The 21293-nt window shown below is 36.5% G+C and overlaps 1 protein-coding gene across 4 annotated transcripts in view; it reads right to left on the reverse strand.

Moving 5' to 3' along the window:
- Positions 1–3433: 3433 nt before the first annotated feature.
- The window catches only part of CCNT2 (cyclin T2), a 38276-nt gene continuing 20416 nt past the window's right edge, over positions 3434–21293 (reverse strand). The window contains exons 5-10 of one of the 4 annotated variants that reach the window (XM_032145585.2): positions 17916–17978; positions 14465–14510; positions 12703–12866; positions 7745–7815; positions 6072–7221; positions 3434–5970 (exon numbers count right to left, since the gene is read on the reverse strand). In XM_032145585.2, coding sequence (XP_032001476.1) covers positions 5903–5970; positions 6072–7221; positions 7745–7815; positions 12703–12866; positions 14465–14510; positions 17916–17978 — 1562 coding nt within the window. In that variant the 3' untranslated portion in view covers positions 3434–5902. Of the gene's footprint in view, positions 7222–7744; positions 7816–12702; positions 12867–14145; positions 14511–14629; positions 14724–17915; positions 17979–21293 lie in introns of those variants that run through there. The other 3 variants (XM_058434328.1, XM_032145584.2, XR_004246487.2) reach the window with 3 other exon arrangements.

A 21293-nucleotide genomic window follows, 5' to 3' on the forward strand; every position in this document is an offset into this window, starting at 1 on the left:
AGGCCAAGGTGGGCGGATTGCTTGAGCCTAGGAGTTTGAGACCACTCTGGGCAACCTATCAAAACCCTGTTGTACCAAAAACAACAACAAAGCAACAACAACAAAAAACCAAACCCAAACAAAAAAACCCCCCAAAATTAGCCGGGCATGGTGACACATGCCTGTAGTCCCAGCTACTCAAGAGGCTGAGGTTGGATGATCGCTTGAGCCTGGGAGGCGGAGGCTATAGTAAGCCAAAAATCACACCACTGTACTGTACTCCAGCTTGGGTGACAGTGAGAACTTGCCTCAAAAAATAATTTTAAATGGGTAATTCCCCTTCCAGATAACTGCAATTATTCTTTGTGCTTTTTATGGGAGTGATGCAAAAGGTTAGACAAGAAAAATCTTAAAACAGAAATCAGAATGAACAATTTAAGAGAATTCTGGACACAGCAAGCATGCAGTATTTAATATGTTCCAGTTATACATCTGGATTGGCCTTCATCATTCCAATATCCCAAATCTACCCCTCAATTAGGATTCTCTTTAATGCTATTCTATTTAGCCTTCCTTGACCATCCAAGCCTTATACAATTCTGTGATGAACAGGTACTACTACTAACACTTTGTATGGAAGAAAAAGCATGAGATGAAGTAATTCACCCAATGCCATTCTGTTATTAAATGGTAGGGCTGAGACTAGAGCATGGACCATTTGATCCCAGAGCCTGCACTCCTGAATGATACATGAAATTACTTGGATAAAGGGTCAATTATATTAGAGACCTCACATTTCCCAGGGACTGAAAGTTACTTCTGTTTTTGTTGCTGTTGAGAGTGCAGTGGTGCAATCTCGGGCTCACTGCAACCTCTGCCTCCTGGGTTCAAGCGATTCTCTTGCCTCAGCCTCCCGAGTAGCTGGGACTACAGGCACGCACCACCATACCCGGCTAATTTTTGTATTTTTAGTAGAGACAGGGTTTCACCATGTTGACCAGGATTGTGTTGAATTCCTGACTTCAGGTGATCTGCCTGCCTTGGCCTCCCAAAGTGCTGGGATTACAGGCATGAGCCACTGCGCCCCACCTGAAAGTTACTTCTGATTCACATGAACTTAAGACATGTTAGAGCCTTGGATTTATGTTGTCAATAAACATTTTATTAGTTTCTTGTATAGATAAGAAGCTTAAAGTCAATGACTAGTTCATGCCATATACACATATTCCTGTTTTAGATTTTCTATTAGCAAACATCCTATTCAATTGTTGTTGGGAGTTTTGAGTACATTCAGAAAATGAAACTCCACAATCTCTGTTTACAACAAATGAGTACATACTAAGTTTTTCTAATAAAATGATGTTGCTTGTAAGACAAAACATGCCTTAAAAATAAGAATGTACTCATCACTTAATAAGAATGTACTCATTATTAAACAATAGGCAAATCAAACAAACTACTAAAGTGGCAATGCTCGGGATTTTGAGTTTCCGCCCCAAACTTGAAAATAAAGGAAATTAGACGGCTCTCAAAACTTTGAGATAAATGGATTCCACAGTGAAGTTGCCTATATGAGAACAGAATTACTCCTAGCCAATCTTCGATGTATCTTATCAACCTACTTAAGCAATCTGTCAGGCAGAATAGGTAACAGTAAATTATAAAGGTGCCACAGAGGCAAAAACTGGCTGTGCCCAAATTGACACTGCAGAGCAGAAAATTAATGTATGATATTAGGCCTAAAACATTTTGAGCTTTTCAGTCCCACTGGCAAGATGTATTACAAAAATAGATGCTCCAGGGAAACTAACAAAACAAGCAACCTTTTGATTTTGGCTTCCATGTATGTCAGCTTACAGCAATTAGGTTGCTCACTGATTTCTGATATTAACGTTATCAGAATGCGATTCTCAAATTAGTATCATAGCTTGGTACCCAAGGTCAGAGAATGTACTGCTTTCCCAATGCAAAAATCCCTGTCTAAATAAGCCCATCTTAGAGCGCATGAGATTAGCACCTATTGTCCTGTCAACTCATTTAATTCAAGTGTGAGATTTGTTGATCCCTCATCTGGGTAAAGGTAGTCAGTAAATCCTACTGCCTCCCTTCAAGACAGCCTCTGAGGCAGTAATCAGGTTAGAAATACCGAATCCATGACTCTTCCTAACAAGAGCCTTCAAATATTCTCAGCAAAGATATCCTAAATTTAATCAGATATGCTTTTCATTTGGATAAAATTGGAAATGGTATAATACCTTGAGAGAATGGTTTTCCTAAAATGTTACCATGTTAAAAAAGTCCCCATGTCTATAGAAAATGCAAAACCCTGAAATATCTAGTCAACTAACTGTACTCATGAAATGCATAATATTCATGCAGATATAAGCAGTGGTTTATTTCTAAGGTTGCTTAAAGAATACAAGTCAGCAATTTAAGTTCTCAAATATAAAAGAAAATGTGCTTGAAACCTTTTAAGGCAAGGGTATTTGGTACTAACAAAAACATTTCATATTGGTTCTCTGAAATAGCCCTCAAGTAGTCATTTCTAGTTCAAAGAGGATAGGCCAAAAAAGTTAGGTATTCTATGTAATTATTAATACAATCTGTTGCTACAAAGTAATATAAGCAGCCACTCATGACAGTCAAGAAACCATACATCATGTCAGAAATTTCTTTAACTCTGAATAAGAAATTTAACCAGAACGAATCTGCACACACGGAGAAGACCAAGGTGCACATTTAACTTTCAAAGATAAACCTAGGGCTGACAACAGGACTTTTTCGGTATTTACACACCTATTAGGAAACCGTGAGGTTTTACCACTACAGGATACTGCTGCCCGTTAAGCAGGCCTCTAAGAATGTTTCAGTGAACAAACCATCCCTTTGCTTTGGTTCTGAAAATACCTATTTTGAAATAGCTAAGGCAAATATTTAGAGGGACACAGCTCAATATTGGAAAACTAGCTGGAAGAGGTAGAAGTAAAGCCTTTCTTTGCAACGTGCTTCTGTGCAAAGGTAACAAATCAGTGATCTAGGGAAAACACAACTTAAAAATGACTCACTCTTTTATAGGATGTTTAAAGATAATGCTTTTTAATATTTCAAATATTTTTTTAATCTCATCAAAAATGTTATCACCTTAACAGTACTTTGCACATGTGGAATTTCATACCTAAATTTGATACTATTTTGGTTTATTTATGGCTACTTACAAGAGTCACAGTAATAATGTCCACTCATCAGAGTCTTTCTTTGGTAGAGCCTAATGGGACCAGGGAGATGAACTGTTATGCAAATGAGATGGATAAAGCAAATTCATGATAGTATGAATTATAAGGGTTTTTGTTAAATGGAAATACAACTGAAAAAGGATTTCCATATTTATCCCCATCGTTATTTTGGAAGCTTAATATCCTGTTCAGGGGTTGAAGAGTTTGAATAGCTCACACAATCCTGTAAAAATGACAACTGGCTGCCCTTTAATAAATAAAGTCATTGTAAAGAATTACATTTACAGAGTGAAAAGTGAATACATAGCATTTCAAATTCAATTTTGGAAGTACTAATAAGTACTGACCCATAACAATATACACTAGCTATCTTTTTAACTGTCCATCATTAGCACCAATGAAGATTCAATAAAATTACCTTTATTCCCACATCTCAAAACAATTCTGCAAATTCTTAGTGAAGTTTAACTATAGTCACAGACCTTAAATATTCACATTGTTTTCTATGTCTACTGAAAATAAGTTCACTACTTTTCTGGATATTCTTTACAAAATCTTATTAAAATTCCTGGTATTATCACCCCCAATTATACAGTAGCACAACCACCTTATGTAGTTTTTACATGATAGCTCTGTAGAGGTTTCACATCTAAATTACCAAGAAAGCCCTTCCCTCCCTCATCTTGCACTCGGCTTAATTCTATACTAGTCCTTGGATTATGTACCACTGTAAAAGTATAACTATCAAAATTACCATGTTTATGGATACAATATTACGCCATACAGAGCAACAAAGTTACATATAATGACAAAGATTACTAAAGTTATGCAAGACAAGAACAAATGTTAGGACATGCTACCTAGGCACAGTCCCTACAAAGAGGCTCCTAAGTACCCCAAGTTCAAATAACATTGACAAAATAATGAACAATTATCTTTAAAAATTATAAAGCTACTGGCAAATTAGGTAATTGCTAAATAAAGGTAGAGCACGAGATTAAACTCTAATATTTACAACTGCAACATACTTAATTACAATTGTGCACGTTATCAGTGGCTTTGTAACAAAAATACAGAGAAAAAATTAAGTTTTCAGTTCAACAAGAGGTTGATCCAATCAATCTCAAATATACTCAACAACTCAGATTTACCACAGAATAAATTCAAGATTAGCTGATAAACAAGAGCCATATTACTGGTGTTTAAGACAAAATCTAAACAAGTTAAAATCTAATGTTTGATCAGAAGTCAGATGACTGTGCAAACTTTACCTCAACAGAAATATACTGAGATGTGCAAACAAATGTAAAACCTCCACTAGTGGTTTGCCTGGGAGGCTGACCTTTTCTTTCTTACAGAGCTTCCTGATAACCAGAAACTATAAATACAGGTACAATGCACAGTCAGTAATCTTTTCTTTTTTATTTATTGTTAGAATATAAAAGAATTGAGAGCATAGGTTTAATTTCATTTTTATAAGGAAGACTACATTTACCTGAAAAAGAAATATGGCATCACACACAAACACGCTTCAGGGAAGGAGTATATTTAAGAATATGGTGTCATTCTGAATGCTAAAGGAAAAGTGATCCCTGTTTACTATTAAAATATGTAGTGTAAAATTCTTTAAAGGAAACAACTCACTAAATCTCTACTAGGTAAGTTATTGTGAATTTAGTTTTCAAATCACAGTAATCCACACAACCATTATTAACAGCTCTGTTTCATAGAACTGCAACAAGCCAACAAACATTTAAATGCACTTCACATCAAGAGTATGTAAACTTTATTTTTTCCTCTTCAAGCCTTCAGAAAGTTAGGGGCTATTTCAGCAGCCAATCTGGTCAGAACCTCTGAAGGCAAAATTTCAGTGCCTCACAGTGTATATGACCATCTGTGGCACTGCATACACATCTGGTAGTGAAGTGTCCCCTATCAGTGGCTTCCAGTAAGGCCTAGAGTTTAAGGTTAACATAAAAAAGTGCCACCTTTGTTTTAGATTAGTGATGGACTCTGACAAGATAAAGTTATTCTGTATATTGTTATACTTACAAGCAGCTCCAATCCTGAGTATTTATGGTAATATCTAAACATACAAAAATGTATGTACATTTTTCTCCACTTTCTTGTAAACAGTTGTCAGTATACTGTTTTATCCCTTTATCATTGAAACATGCAAATCATACATACAAGTATAAATACACAAAAGAAAACAATTTACACTCATTCAAAAGCCAAGCAACAACAAAAAATAGCTACAGTATTCAAATCATAAATAATGAATGCTTGAGGCATCTTATATTCCTAGAAGCAGCCAGCCATTCATCCTAATGTTCTTAGCTGCAATTGTAGAAATACTGAGTTTTGCACCTTCCATGCTTTTACAGTATTTATAACACTATCATATGTGGAGATAAAGACTTGTTTACTATAATCTCTTCTTTTCAGAATGAAGAATAAAGCAGCACTTACAAATATTGAAGCAGTGGCAGCAACAGCAGGGGTTACCACTGCTAGATCAGAAGGAATTTTTCCATTCTAACAATTTTTAAATTAAAAAAGTAAAGGAAAAATTGACCTAAACAAATTATTACATGTTCATTCCTTGGGCACTTAACAGCGAGTCCAGCATGTCGAATGTGTCTTTGTAGTCCATATGCTGGCTGCTTGTACTGTACTCGTGATTGGCATCAGGACCGTTGGTCTCCACTGGCTTCCTGTCCAGTTTCACGAGGGTGCTGAGATGTCCGTAGCCCACCTGGTATGTGACAGGGGGAGGAGGGGGTAAGGGATGGTTAAAAACAGAGTTGTGAGAGGATATATACTGCTTAACAGAGGAGGAAGAACTAGATGAACTACCTGAACTTTTGGAACTTTTGCTCATTTTGGAGTGGTGGTTGTGAGATGCATCATTGACATGCAGCCTCTTCCTTGAAGAGCTGGAGCTAGAGGAAATGCCATCACTGCTCAGACCAACAGGACTCCTCAGAACAGTGGGTGGTATTCCGTCGGCACTGTGTTTACTGCCACCGCTGCTGCTGCCACTATGCGAGTGGGCATGCTTGTGGCTGCTGGTGTGGTGGCGGCTTGAAGGATGCTCCTTGTGCTTCTCCTTATGGTCTCTGCTAATATGTGGGCTTGAATGTTTGCTCTTCCCACTGCCTTCATCAGAAGAGCTGTGTCTTTCTGAAGAGGAAACTTTTATTTTCATTTTCAGTTCTTCTTTACTGGCACTTTTATCAGTGGGTGGTATTGGAATCCGTAATTTCAGTGATCCACTCTTTTCCTTTTTATCTGCCATGTATTTTTCAGTATTTGCGATAGGTATTTTCATTTTAATGGGAGAAGTAACAGAACTGCTGCTGGCTGCCTGTGACTGCCCTTGTTTGTGCTGCTGTTCTACCTGGGCAGCTATATAATGATCCCTTACATCAAGATCAAGAGTTTCTAGTTTACGCTTTTCTCTATATTTATCTAAAGACATTTTCTGAGGAATTATTCCTGGAGTAGCGGAAATTGGCCCATGGTGTTTACTGCTCCCTGCTTTATGAGTATATTCTTGCTTAACAGAAGAATGATCTGAAATTTTGTCAGGTCTGTGATGTAATCCTGAATGCAGTGATATAGAAGGTCCCTGCTGGAAGTTGATGTTGTACTGGCTACCAGACAAAGATGTCTCCTGTTTCTGTGAATATAGCTGTTCTGTCCTTGCAGAGTCTTGATGTTGAGGCCATTCCTGGTGTGATGATAAACCGTATGAAGTACTTGGCATTCCTGTTGCTAGCATTGACAAATTATCAGATGTATGGCTGTCTTGAACAGAAATATTTCCTGAATTTAGAGGTACTGGCGCAGGGAATGCTGATGTAGATGGTTTCTGAAAACTTGGGTTTGTAGGCACACCAGTGACACTATCTACTAAAATGGAATTCTGGACCAAAGATGAACCAAGAAGTGGTGTCTCTGATACCTGTCCATCTACTTTTGGTTTCCTAGCTGCCTGATTAGCCTATTAAAATAAAACACAGAAGAAGCAGTGATATAGCAAAATAATTTAATGCAAATTTCTTGTCTTATAAAAGTTATATATTAAAAACATTACATATGAAATATATGGAAATATAAAATGACCTGGGTTCAAGGTTTTATGTTGCCAGTAAATAAATGCCTTAGAGGCATAAAAGAAGCCTATAAAAAATTGAAAACACCAATTTTAGAAACAGATACAAGTTAAATCCTAGCCCAGCACTTGAGAAAGTAATTAAACTTGTCTAGGCTTCAGTTTCCCCATTTGTAAAATGAAGAGGATACTTTTGTCATAATCACTGCAAAAATTTTTTTAAAAGTATAATGTACTTTTAGCAAAGTCCACTGGACTCAGTAGTTGGGTATGTGAGTATATGTAACTTGAGATACGTTGAATTATTCAGGAATACTGCAAAGATTATTTAACCACAAAAATTCAAACTGGTTAGCTATGTAAATGTTACATAAAAGACTGAAATTCTGTTAAACCCTGTCAATTCTCTTACCCTCCAGTTTCGAATCTTCTTCAACCTATTAGGCGTTTTCTCCAATATTTGTAGAAACTCATGTGTTAGCTCTAAAAATAAAATTTAAATTTGAAACTTAGAAGATGCCTTTAGGATTTAAATTTCTCTTAAGTGGGCAGTATTAAAAAGGAATGCTAGGAGTTCATCTACTTCACTTTTACCCTCCTATTAAATCCTCAGCATACACAGAAGTACACACAACTCTCAACCGGCATTTTCAAAGCTGAATCCTTTTGTAACGATTACTTTCCCTCTTGATTTTACTTGCTTAATTAGAATCTCTAGAAAATCTAGTAGCATTAAAAATAATCCCCCCCAATAAAAAAAAATCTTCATTAGGTAAACAACACAATAATTTTTGTTGCAGGCAAGATCTATCAAAAGATTCTTTAAAATTAGTGGACAAAAGTTTGAGGAAAAGGGTTATTTGTATAATCCCAACGTCTCTTCCCCATGAAATGTATTAATTACAAAGAGAAAAAAAAAAGTGACTTTAAAGTGCAGAAACCACTTGAAGGATACCAAGTGATCACGGTTGTCATTACCAGTTATAAGACATATCAACATACTGTACCCCTTGATATGATGCACCAAGCAAGACCCAATCTACTTCTATGGTATTCTTGCTCAAAATGCGTAACTTCAACGTAATAATGAGAAATCATCAGACAAACCCCAAATAAGGAACACTGTATAAAATGACCATTATTCTTCTAAGTGTCAGTGTTATGAAAGACAAGGAAAGATTGAAGAACTGTCACAGACTGGAGAAGACTTGAAGGGACATGTCAACTAAATGGAACATAGGATCCTAGAACAGGGAAAAATATGGAATACTGAATAACATCTGTGGTTTAGTTAACAGTATTGTACCAATGTTAATTTCCTAGTTTTGATAATCATATATTGTTATGTAAGATGTTAGTACCAGGACAAGCTAAAGGGTATACGGGGAACTATGCAATATTTTGCATTTCTTTTGTTTGTTTGTTTGTTAAATAATAGATACAGGGTCTCGCTATGCTGACCAGGCTGGTCTCAAACTCCTGGGCTCAAGTGATCCTCCTATCTTGGCCTCCCAAAGTGCTGGGATTACAGGTGTGAGCCACCATGTCCAGACTTTTTTTTAAAGGGGAAAATTCCTCCAAATATACTCATACTTCCTAGCAATCAACACTATTAATATATTAGCCAACTATCTTCGTTGTAAATTTCTATTAACTTTCTTAAAATTCTGATTACAATGAAATGACCCACTTTTCCAAAGTAGTGTGGTTTTGATGAACTAATGTCATTAATAGTTACCAGCCACTCTCAAATATTCATCAGTCAAATACATTAGAATATTATATAATATTAATAATGCCAATTCCACCTCAATACTGGGGGAACCTCTATTAATAGAGACTACAGGTTCATTTTGTAATAGCAAGCTTCTTTGTAAACTATTCTAAGCCAGTGTTAAGATCGACAATTCAGACAAGCTATAATTTAACCATTAATCTTTCAAGATGTAATTTCCTTGACAACGTCATGACTAGTCCCTGCTAAAGTCTCATGAGCTTTTTCATCCAGTTTGGATGAAAAAAACCCTAATGCCCAGACCTTTACTTCCTCATTTGAAAAAAAAGAAAAAAAAAAAAAGACTATTTTTCTACTTTTGGGTCCAACATTAACAAAATTGTTTTGACTCAATTTCTGTTAACAACTTGGTTGTAAAACATTAAATACACTTCAAGTTCTGGTCCAAAATCTCGTACACAAAATGTAAGCTTTGTTTTTCTTAAGTATCCTACTGTATTAAATTTTATAGCAGAAGAACAAAAGGATCTGTTAAATAATCCATTAACATAATTAATTAGCTATATGCACAAAAATCACAGTATGTGCCTAAAATAGAGGCCCTTCTCTTTCAAAGCTACTGTCTAAACCAATGTTCTTTTCTGGAATACAGTCATTAAGTGAATTATTTCAGTAAATAATAAGAATAGTAGTATCACTTCACTCTACAATTCAGATAAATCTTCATGTCTTTTTTTTTTTTTTTCAGACAGGGTTTCCTCTGTTGCCCAGGCTGGAGTGCAGTAGCATTATCACAGCTCACTACAACCTTGACTTCCCAGGCTCAGGTGATCCTCCCATCTCAGCCTCCACAGTAGTTGGGTCTATAGGAGTGCGCCATCACGCCCGGTTTGTATGTATTTTTAGTAGAAACATGGTTTTGCCATGTTGCTCAGGCTGGGCTCAAACTCCTGTGCTCAAGATATGTGAGTGACTGCACCTGGCCACATCTTCATGTCTTAAATTTTGAATTGTCTTTTTGTGACTGACACAGGAAAAAAAAAGCTGCTGCAAAACATGGTGAAAGTCTTAATGTATCAGGTCTCCAAGATTCCTATTCAATTGCTCTCCAAATTAATAAACTTTTCAGAATGGAAATGAGGTAGCTCCTGCTGTGTCAAACAACCCCACATAAACAACAACCTAACCTCTGACCTAAAGACAGGATAAAAGGCAGATTACTTTTTTGTGATCTTTCTACTTCAGCACCAGGTATATAAACTATTTTTATTAAGATTATGCCTACTGGCTGGGTGTGGTGGTTTGCGCCTGTAATCCTAGCACTTTGAGGCCGAGGTGGGTGGATCATGAAGTCAGGAGTTCAAGACCAGCCTGGGCAACATGGTGAAACCCTGTCTCTACTAAAAATACAAAAATTAGTCAGGTGTGGTGGCGGGCACCTGTAATCCCAGCTACTCAGGAGGCTGAGGCAGAGAACTGCTTGAACCCGGGAGGCAGAGAGTGCAGCAAGCCGAGATTGCGCCACTGCACTCTTTAGCCTGGGCGACTGAGCGAGACTCTGTCTCAACAACAACAACAACAACAACAACAACAACAAGATTTTGCCTACCTGGTAATCTTAATCTAGTGACTATTAAACTAAAACAATGACCTAGATAACCTGATTTTTCAAGCTGTAGAACAGATTAAGCCCTCGCTGAGTTTTAGATGTCATTTCAACTCACTGAAGATTTCCTTTCCTCTGGGTAAACTCTGAAAAAGCTTCTAACAATTTAGGAAAACATTATAATCATGCAACAATAATACAGCATGAGATATATATTCTGGGATAATTTTCTCCAGGTGGAGAACAAAACAGAAAAAGATGAAACAAAGAAGCATATTTCACAAATAAGAACAGGCAAACTATGGATAATTGGCCAAATATGGCTGGCCACCTATTTTTGTCAACAAAAGTTTTATTGGAACACAGCCACACCCAATCAGTTACAAGTTGCCTACGGCTGCTTTCCGGCTGCAGTGGTATAGCTGTATAGTTGCAACAGAGACCTTATGGTCCACAAACTCTAAAATAGTGTTACTCTTTGCAGACCCCTATCTTAAACATCAAGTGGGGCACGGAGGCTCAAAACTGTAATCCCAGCCCTTTGGGAGGCTAAGACAGGCGGACTGCAAAACCCCGTCTCTACTAAAAATACAAAAATTAGCCGGGCGTGGTGGCATGAGCCTGTGGTCCCAGCTCCTTGGGAGGCTGAGGCACGAGAATCGCTTGAACCTGGGAGGCAGAGGTTGCAGTGAGCCCAGGATGCACCACTGTGCTCCAGCTTGGGGGGCAGAGTGAGTATCTGTCTCAAAAAACAAACAAAACAAAACAAGGCCAGGCACAAGTCTGTAATCCCAGCACTTTGGGAGGACAAGGTGGGCAGATCATCTGAGGTGAGGAGTTTGAGACCAGCTTGGCCAACATGGTGAAACCCCATCTCTACTAAAAATACAAAAACTAGATGGGTGTGGGCCGGGCGCGGTGGCTCACGCTTGTAATCCCAGCACTTTGGGAGGCCGAGGCGGGCGGATCACGAGGTCAGGATATCGAGACCACGGTGAAACGCCGTCTCTACTAAAAATACAAAAAATTAGCCGGGCGTGGTGGCGGGCGCCTGTAGTCCCAGCTACTCGGAGAGGCTGAGGCAGGAGAATGGCGTGAACCCGGGAGGCGGAGCTTGCAGTGAGCCGAGATTGTGCCACTGCACTCCAGCCTTGGCGACAGAGTGAGACTGACACACACACACATACACACACACACACACACAAAAGGTTATCTATTTTCTTGCTCAAATCTACAGTACATGGTTAAAATGCCCTAATCCCAAGAATCTCCCATTTCTGGCCAGCTTCTTTTACTTCTCAACCAGAGGAATTTCTCATCACAACATCCCCAAAATTCCACGTTCCTAATTAACAGAACACACACCCATAATTTCTCCTTATGTATTCATATTTAACAATGTAAGGCAACAATGGTAATACAGAGCAAGAAACACAATCCCCTGAAAATCCCTTTAGTTTACTGCTTCACAGTTAACACTCAACTTTCAGTATACACATTTACAACTCAACAGAATCAGTATACTTTAAATCACTATTCTTATCTTGTCAGCTTATGGTTATGGAATTCTAAACCTTATTTATTTAAGTCCTGAAAAAGCTTTAGATATTCGGTGGTAGTTAATATACACCCAGGCTGGAGTAGAGCAGTGCCTTCAAGGCTTACCTCAGCCTTGACTTCCTGTGCTCAAGTGATCATCCCGCCTCAGCCTCCCAAGTAGCTGAGACTATAGGCACGCACCACCACACCCAGTCAATTTTTAACATTTTTTTTTGTAGAGACAGAGTCTATGCTTCCCGCCTGGTCTTGAACTCCTGGGCTCAAGTGATCCTCCTGCCTCAGCCTCCCACAGTGCTGGGATTACAGGCATGAGCATAGCTTCCAGACTCAATTTTTTTTTTCTTTAGGCTGATGAATTGTTGTTTTCATTCTGTTCATTTGATAGTGTACTGACACTTTCTATTGTCAATTCAGACAACTGCCAACTTAGATAATTCCAAATTTTTAAAAATTTATTTTCTCTACTTACCATCTAATAATTCTAGAGTAACTGTAGGATCCACATATTCCCACCAATGCTTTCCATCAGTTGATACAGGGATCTCCCAATTGGACCATTTGCAAGCCAAATGAATGCATACACATGCTATCACTGTTGGTTTGTACTGAAGACAGAAGGTTGTAAGATGCAGACTGTTGCAGAGCAGGTTTGAAAATGGAGAGCCATAAAAATTCAAGTATGTAAAACAAAGAAAAACATTTACCAGTAAGATTAGAGCAAAATTTAAACTCTTTAAGTCTAGAGTATAAAACCTTATTTTATTAAATTAAAAGCTAAGTTATAAAATTCTAGTACTAAAAAATCTACATAAAATGAACATTTCCCCTCACTCACTCCCGAGTATATTACTACTACTAATATATTAATATTTAAAATTTTGTTTTTACATCTAAAATTGAAGTATTTTATAAAAGGAGAGGAAGATAGTACATTTGCAATAATCACTATATAGATAACACTGTAAATTTTTTGTGGTATTTTTCTTTTGTAATGTCATGGTAAATATGTAAATGGAAAGATAAAAACTATTTGTAAAATTGACAAAGTAATTTCAATCTCACAATAATCAGGGATTATCCCATCTGATGTGGCTTAATAGGCATTTACTTTCTTTAGTGAAGCAGAGAGAATTAAACACATATCTATGTAAATCTATGCCTTGTTTTTCAGCAAAGCCACAAAGGAAACTTACCTTTTGCCAAACAGCTTCAAGGCTCAATGTTATTAAATACTGCAAAAATACTACCTTTCTCCTTCCATTATATGCCAAATATGGGGCATGTAATATGTGTCACAGCTAGCCTTTTCTAATCAAAGTTTCAAATTTAAGTCTTTTTATGTTGCTGTTCAGAATTACTGGGGATAGAGGTTAAATACCAACAACAGATATTTGAGAAAATATAGCAGTATTTGCCAATCTGAAATTGTAAATAAAACTTATCAGTGTCACAAGAAATTAGGGACCACACAAAGCTGGTTTGGTCCCTTCTCCCCAATGATCCACTCAAAAAGATAAATTTAAATCATTAATAAATCTAGAACAGAATTATATATTAAAGCCTCCTTAAAACTATTCTTCCAGTTTGGTTTCAATGATGGAAATGTTATCTGGTCAGCCATAAACACATACCATTTTTTACTCTATATAAAACTGAAAAGGAAGGTTTTTTTGTTTAAAAAAAGAAAAAAAAAAAGGAAAAATTGTGTTTATGCAAATCCAGGCATGGATAGGACTTGACTACTTTTAACTTGCTACTAGTGGGTATTATCTGAAAAAAAATTTCAAATTACATAAATTTTATTTATTAAAAAAACTTTAATGAGTATTTTAAAGTTAAGACTGGATCAACGTGAAATTTTTAAAATTGTCATTTAACTATAATTGTAAACTGGAAATAGCTTTATACTTACCAAGTTGCTCGAATTTCTACGTTAAGTTTAGCTCTTTGTAATCTTTAGCTGCTATTCAGGCTACCAATTTTAGACTTATGCACTCACAAATCGAGAATATGTCATCAGAAAGCACCACTACACTTCACATTGTGCATTTAACCCCTCTGTGCCCAAAGTCCCTTGTACAATACACCGCAAAGCAAACAGGAAGGTACCACCACAGTAGATGGTCCAGTCTCCTGTCGCAACAAGGGTAAGAGACACATTGAGGGGGCCCTGCATTAAAGGAAGCTATAGTGTGCTACAACAGTGCAACAAAGAGGGTCAGGATAACAACCTGTTGGTAGCCATGAAATAGGATGTCTGTGCCAAATCCTTGCTTGCTGTAAGAAAAAAAAAAAAAACGAAGACAATACTATCAGCTTTAACGTGCTACCATCAAAAAGTTCTCAACACAACAAAAACTTCAAAGATTTGTACACAAAAAGTAAATTTTACTTACTACTTACAAATATCACAAGAGCGCCATCATTTTCTATACTACTGAAAATCTTCAACAACATTCACTCAAATGTTTCTTGCTATCCCCCAAAGATCTGAGAAACAAGCCGATTTGCTTTTAGCTAGCCAGTTACAAGGGCTAAACTTGTTACTAAGTTAAGCATCTAGTCAGCTAAAAGTTGCAATAAAGCATTCTCCTGGATTTAAAAAAAAAAAAAGAAGAAGAAGAAGAAAAGATTTTGAAGTCTAATACAAAATACAAAGAGTTGCCTGCCAGACTTAATCCTCAGTCATATTTAAGTTGGCTTAAATACTTCCATCAAAAACAAAACAAAACAAACCCCCACCCCACAAAACACAGAGCACAAACTGCTCAGTTTTTCATCATGCTATTAAGCATCAACAGAGAATAAACCTAGAAACAGCATATGGGTATAGATACACGAGGGTCCACTGTATTTTATTTCAAATTACAGAATCTAATTAAAGACTAACTTAGGAAAGATACAGGTATTCTAGGGAGGATCAGAATGCTTCAACACTGGTCCCCAACAGAAAGGCAATTTTTAATTAGCTTAAGACACTGAAAAGTTTTCCCTCCCCTTATTCTGCCTCTTAGTCTTCCCAACAGGGATGCTCTTGTTATAGTTTCCCTTTTTCCCAATTTCATCCACAAGCACTGACATACCTTTCCCCTCTGCTCATCTAGGATCAGTTTATCTCAACTCCGCCCCTCTAACAGTCCTCAAATTTCTTTCCCCCTCCCCTATTTTTTATTCATGGCACCTGTAATCCCTGCTGCCCCATGTGGATCATCAACATAAAGGTTTTACAAAAGGGACTGGGGTTTAGCAGAGTTGTGCTAAGGAAGAGTGTCAAAGCATCAGATGTCTTGGTGGCAGTGTGACTTTCCTGGTGGGGAGGGAAGGAGAAATCACAGAAGTGAAGGTCCCTGTAAAATGACATTAGCCAATTCTGCAGCAAAGTAGCATAATATCAACTTTCTCATCTCCAGAGGGGAGAAAAAGACTTCACAGAAATCAAATTTATTTTCCCCTCCCCCCCAGAATAAAAATACGTAGAGAAGGAAAAAAGAATAATTAAAAAATGCCATTAGCAGTTTTCACCTAGGAATGTATCTAAATTCAGTGATCCAGAAACAGTCACTGTGCAACAGAGAATAGAGGGGAAATGCTGTTAGCTAAAAGTTGTAAAAGAGCAAAGAAAAAAAAAAAGACACCAAAACATGAAAGAGTACTTTTAAAATGGAGTAAGATATATTCTATAGCTACCTGAAATGTTAGTCAGACAAAATGACATTAAACATATATATGGTTTGTACTCAAAGAATCAGTCATATTTTAACATTAACAACAACAAATAATCTGGTCTAAATATTTGTTTTAGATGATAATCAAATTTGTAGTTTTTGTAAATGTTTTAAAAGTTACTATTTTTCAAGTAAACTGACTTCATGTCTCTAGAATTTTTAGTTGTAGAACATGTACAAAAAATATTAATCTCTGATAATTTAAAGTTGATTCAAATTTCACAACAGTAACCTGAAAATCCAATTTCCTAAATTAATATTCATAAGCAATATTTTTAAACATATACTAGTACTTCCTTCAACTAATGTTTCTTCAATAGGCTCTTAATTTAAAGCAAATTATATGGCTACAATGCTTACAAAGTTTAGCTTAACCTTTTTCAAGTTTTTAGAAAAAACTAACGCTTTTTCCTTAATTCAACATCTACAACTAGTTATGTATACAATTCTATGCTATACTGTAATATTCAGATGAAAATGTGCTATAAAACAAACTGATATAAACATGAAGAACAGGAACCACAGTTAAATATGCTCTAGCTTACAAATGATGTGTGCTACTACAAAAAATACAAATTGGATTTTCAGACGTCTACTTCCTAATGACACTATCAGACAATTTTTAAAAAATTGTAGCCACTAACATAATAAATCACAAGGTATAAAATGAATTCAATTTAGAATGAATAAAATGTGAGAATACTTAGGTAAATACTAAAAACAAAAGACTTTCAGAAGTCTTACTCATTTTGTTTGGTATAAATCTAAAAAAGCTTGGTAGTAAATGAATGAAACTGCAAAATTCTATTTTCAAAAAGGAAGAAAATGGCACATTACAGGTCCCAAGTGGTTGCTATGAATACGTTAACACTTGAAATGGAAACAGGAAAGTAGAAGAAAGAAGCAGAACAACATGCAACTGTGTAAAAAATATTTCTAGGGATACAACAGATATACAGGATTCATTTAGGAGTAGAAAAATGCTGTATCAGATACTACCCGATATTTTACAAGCAGTAAAGCAATGATTTTAAAAAGTCCTCCTGTTTATAAACAAGAGGCTTATCAGGCACATCACAAACTAAATGTATTATGCTCTAATTATTTCTCCATTACGCACAAAAAGGAAACCACTTTTAGTAATGTCAAAGACCCTCAAAAAATACATTAAATCAATTTTAGATTGCCCAAATGAATACGGGCAAAACACTTCCCCCAAAAAATAACTTTTTTTTGAGATACGGTCTCATTCTTGTTGCCCAAGGTAGAGTGCAGGGGCATGATCTGGGCTCACTGCAACCTCCGACTACTGGGCTCAAGCCATCCTCCCACCTTGGCCTCCTGAATAGTTGAGACTACATGCGTGTACCACCACAACCAGCTAATTTTTGTGTTTTTTGTAGAGATAGGGTTTCACCATGTTGCCCAGGCTGGTCTCGAACTCCTGAGCTCAAGCAATCAGCCTGCCTTGGCCTCCCAAAGTGCTGGGATTACAGGTGGGAGCCACTGTACCAACAAATCTTTTAACAAAGGCAATTTTTATCTGAAAGGTCTGAGGTTGGCCTCAAAATTCTTCAATTGTTATCACTTTTCAAAAACTCAAAAGTTTGACACAAACCCAAAATTAGTATTATTTTCTGGACCTATGCACTATTGGCCCACGCCTGACTGAAATGGGACTAGCAAAGCTCAATGGGGGATGGATAGAGTCCTAATACTTGGAAGCCCTCCAGAGTTTTAGTGAAATGAGATTCTTACCTATGTTTAAAGGAAGCTAACATACCAGGTAGAATCACAAATAGAGGTAGAACACTAAAAAGTAATGCTTAAAAAATGACATTTCCCCCTAATTTTAATGAAACCTAACAAAAGGCTAGAAGAACAAAATAGCACCCAAATTAATTAGAGATAATAAAAAGCATTAATACTTATCTTAAAAGTTTCAAGGATCACCTACCTCTTACTAACTGGGTACATTTCACCACATCTGTGTGTGGGTGTTCAATGGTGATCTCAAAACCTGAAATGATAAGCACTTTTTTTTCCAATCATTTACCACTACAGTACTTGCTGAGAAATGCCATAAACGTATAATATATTCTTCATTATTAAGAAAAATCCAAAGTTAAAGTTTCTCATCACTGACATTCTCATTACTTTTCCAATGACAAGATATAATTTTTCAAATACAATGTCTCAATTATGAAAATAAAGTTAAAAGACCAAGGGTAAATTTATTCAAAATTCTGAATTATAAATAATTTGGAATTATCTTAAAGTTAAAAACTAATTAAATTCCCGGCAAATACAACAGTTAAGCTGGTCCCACAATTTAAGGACAGAATTCAACTACGTAATATCTTTCTTAATATTCCAAAGCTTTCTTTCAGAAGACGTGAAAAGTGCAGTTTTCATAAACATAACTGTTGGGCCACAGTGGTAGAAATGAGCTTTTAAATGATACAGCACTCTAGATCAAAGGGTTTCAACCAGTTACCTTATAACTATACTTCATTAATAATTAAAATCATATGACAAACAAACCATAGAAGTCTCATGACTGCTTAAACTACTGTTTCTAATACCAAAGATGAAATGTTTAAAAGCTTTCAATGTGCAATCAACCCTTAGGTGTGGCGGGGTTTCTGCTTTTATTAAAAGTGAAGATCACATTTGGTTGTCTTCAGAAGCAGTAAGTAAATAAAATCCTAACAAATGGGTAATCTAGATTTATAAAGTTGTTGTGTGGTCTATATATAGTTCTACTGTAATTAAATATGCAGAATACTTTAAATAAAGCCATAGAGGCATATCTTCTAAATTCTAATGTTCCCCTTAAAATAACACTTTTCATTCTGTGCTTAAGAATATGTCACAAACAATATGGATATTACATTATAATTTTATATAACAATAACTAAATATTTTATAATGATTTATAATTTTTCATTCTCAATTTTTTACTTAAATGAAATTTATATAATTTTGTATAGTAAAACAATAACACGCTAAATCATTGGATTTGGAAGAAATAAGACCCTCGCTTTTTTGGTATCTTTTCATTTTATAGAAACTTCAAATAATTTACAGCTGACTTCTGAATAACGCAGCGCCTAGGGGTGCCGATCCCCATGCAGTCGAAAATCCATGTACTCCCCTAAGACTTAACTATAGTTGACCAGAACCTGCTTACCGCTGAAGCCTTACTGGTAACATAAACAGTTAATCAACAGATATTTTTTATATGTATCATATACTGTATTTTTACAACACAGTAAGCTAAAGAAACTATTAAGAAAATCATAAGGAAGAGAAAATGTATTTACTAGTATTAAGAGCAAGTGGATCATCATAAAGGTCTTCATGTAGAGTAGGCTGAGGAAGAAGAGGGGTTGGTCTTACTGTCTCAGGTTGGAAGACACAAAAGAGGAGGCAGGAGAGGCAGGCAACACCTGCTGTAACTTTATAGAAATACACCATAATTTCTGTCTTTCGCTGGCATTAAATTCTCTGGCTTTAGATCCTTCACCTTCCCTTTGCTTTAAGCTTCTCTCCAATCATATTAGAGTCCATAGGTATGCCTTTCTTACAGCAATCCTGCATTCACATAAAAGCTGCATTTTCAATATGAGATAAAGTGCAAGGTTTTTGTGCCTGCTGGTATAGCTGCAGCAATGAATTCACAAATGTCTTTTTCTTCTTTCACACTGAACCTTACACTGGATTCATTTATCTTGAAATGGTGGGCAACTGTAGCTACAGACCTCAATCTACAGTACATATCAAACAATTCAACTTTTTTTTTGTAGCATCACAACTTTTATCTGCTTCTTGGCAGCACTTCTGGCATCACTAGAGGCACTTTGTATGGGTCCCATGGTATTAATCCAAGTTTCCAGTATCGTGCTAAATACGGTAAAAATATGCCAGAACCTCTTTTACCGCAATATGTAACTTACTGGAGAGACAAACTGTTCAGAGATGACAAGTGTCACACAGCATTTTAAGTGGATACTCATAACACATGAGCTCACTGCAATAGCAACAGGAGGTGGCTACAAAATTATCATAGTAGTATGGTTATGTATTATTAAAGTTAATTTTATGTACCTTTACATTTGTTTATTTACATTTTCTCTTAAACTGTGAATACAGCCACGTATGGTGTGTTTGTGTGCCCAAGTTCTTAAAATTTTTATCTTTTAAAAATAGATTTATGTATATTTTATGGCAATAAATGATAAAATAGACTAATATCTATATATATTTTATGCATTCATGACATATCAAGCTTTTTCTTAATTTTTTCAATATTTCTAGGCTACAGCTCACCTACAAGTTTTTTCAAATTGTTGCAAATTCTCAATTTTCCATTATTTATTGAAAAAAATCCACGTAGACCCATGGAGTTCAAACCCGTGCTGTTTGAGGGTCAACTGCATATGTATTTCACACAAGCTAGTTTTGTAATGAAGAGTCTGTCACAATGGGAAGTTGTGACTGATTTATCACACTTCTATTCAACATCTGGGAATGGAGTAATGAATTAAAAAAATGACAAATTCACGATATGACTCAGATACTATTCCACCTCCACAGAATGGAGGTATAACAGGTAAAGGAACTTCTGCCCAAGTTTACAAAGCAAGTCAGAGGCCTACAGGTTTTAACTCGGATCTCCCCAAAGCCCATGTTCTTCCTACCACATCCTAGTAGGTTCTTCCAGAACTAATATATGACTTTAGATAAACCATCACTTTCTTAGGCCTCAATTTCAGTAAATCAAGTAAGGTTAATGGTGACAGTAACTGAACTTGCATACAAAGATGTAACTTTTAGAAAAGGATGACCAACATTTAAATAATTACTATGTCACATTAAAAATCATGTGACAGGCCGGGCGTGGTGACGCACACCTGTCATCTCAGCACTTTGGGAGGCCAAAGTGGGCAGACTGTCTGAGCTCAGGAGTTCATGTCCAGCCTGGGCAACATGGTGAAATCCCGTCTCTACTAAATTACAAAAAAATAACCGGGTGTGGCAGTATGCACCTGTAGTCCCAGCTACTTAGGATGCTGAGGCAGAATTGCTTGAACCCAGGAGGCAGAGGTTGCAGTGAGCCGAGATGGCGCCACTGCACTCCAGCCTGGGCGACAGAGCGAGACTCCATCTTAAAAAAAAAAAAAGCGATATACTCATAAAATACTGACTGGAAGCTCGAGGAGAACAAGGATTGCTGTGTAAGTCTGTATACATCATAATCATATGAAACAGCCCTAAAGGACCATTTTACTCTCCAGTGCAAATCCAGAGCGAAGCACAGTACTTCAACTAC

The sequence above is a fragment of the Hylobates moloch genome, unplaced genomic scaffold (genome assembly GCF_009828535.3).
Source record: "Hylobates moloch isolate HMO894 unplaced genomic scaffold, HMol_V3 SCAFFOLD_24, whole genome shotgun sequence".
NCBI lineage: Eukaryota > Metazoa > Chordata > Mammalia > Primates > Hylobatidae > Hylobates > Hylobates moloch.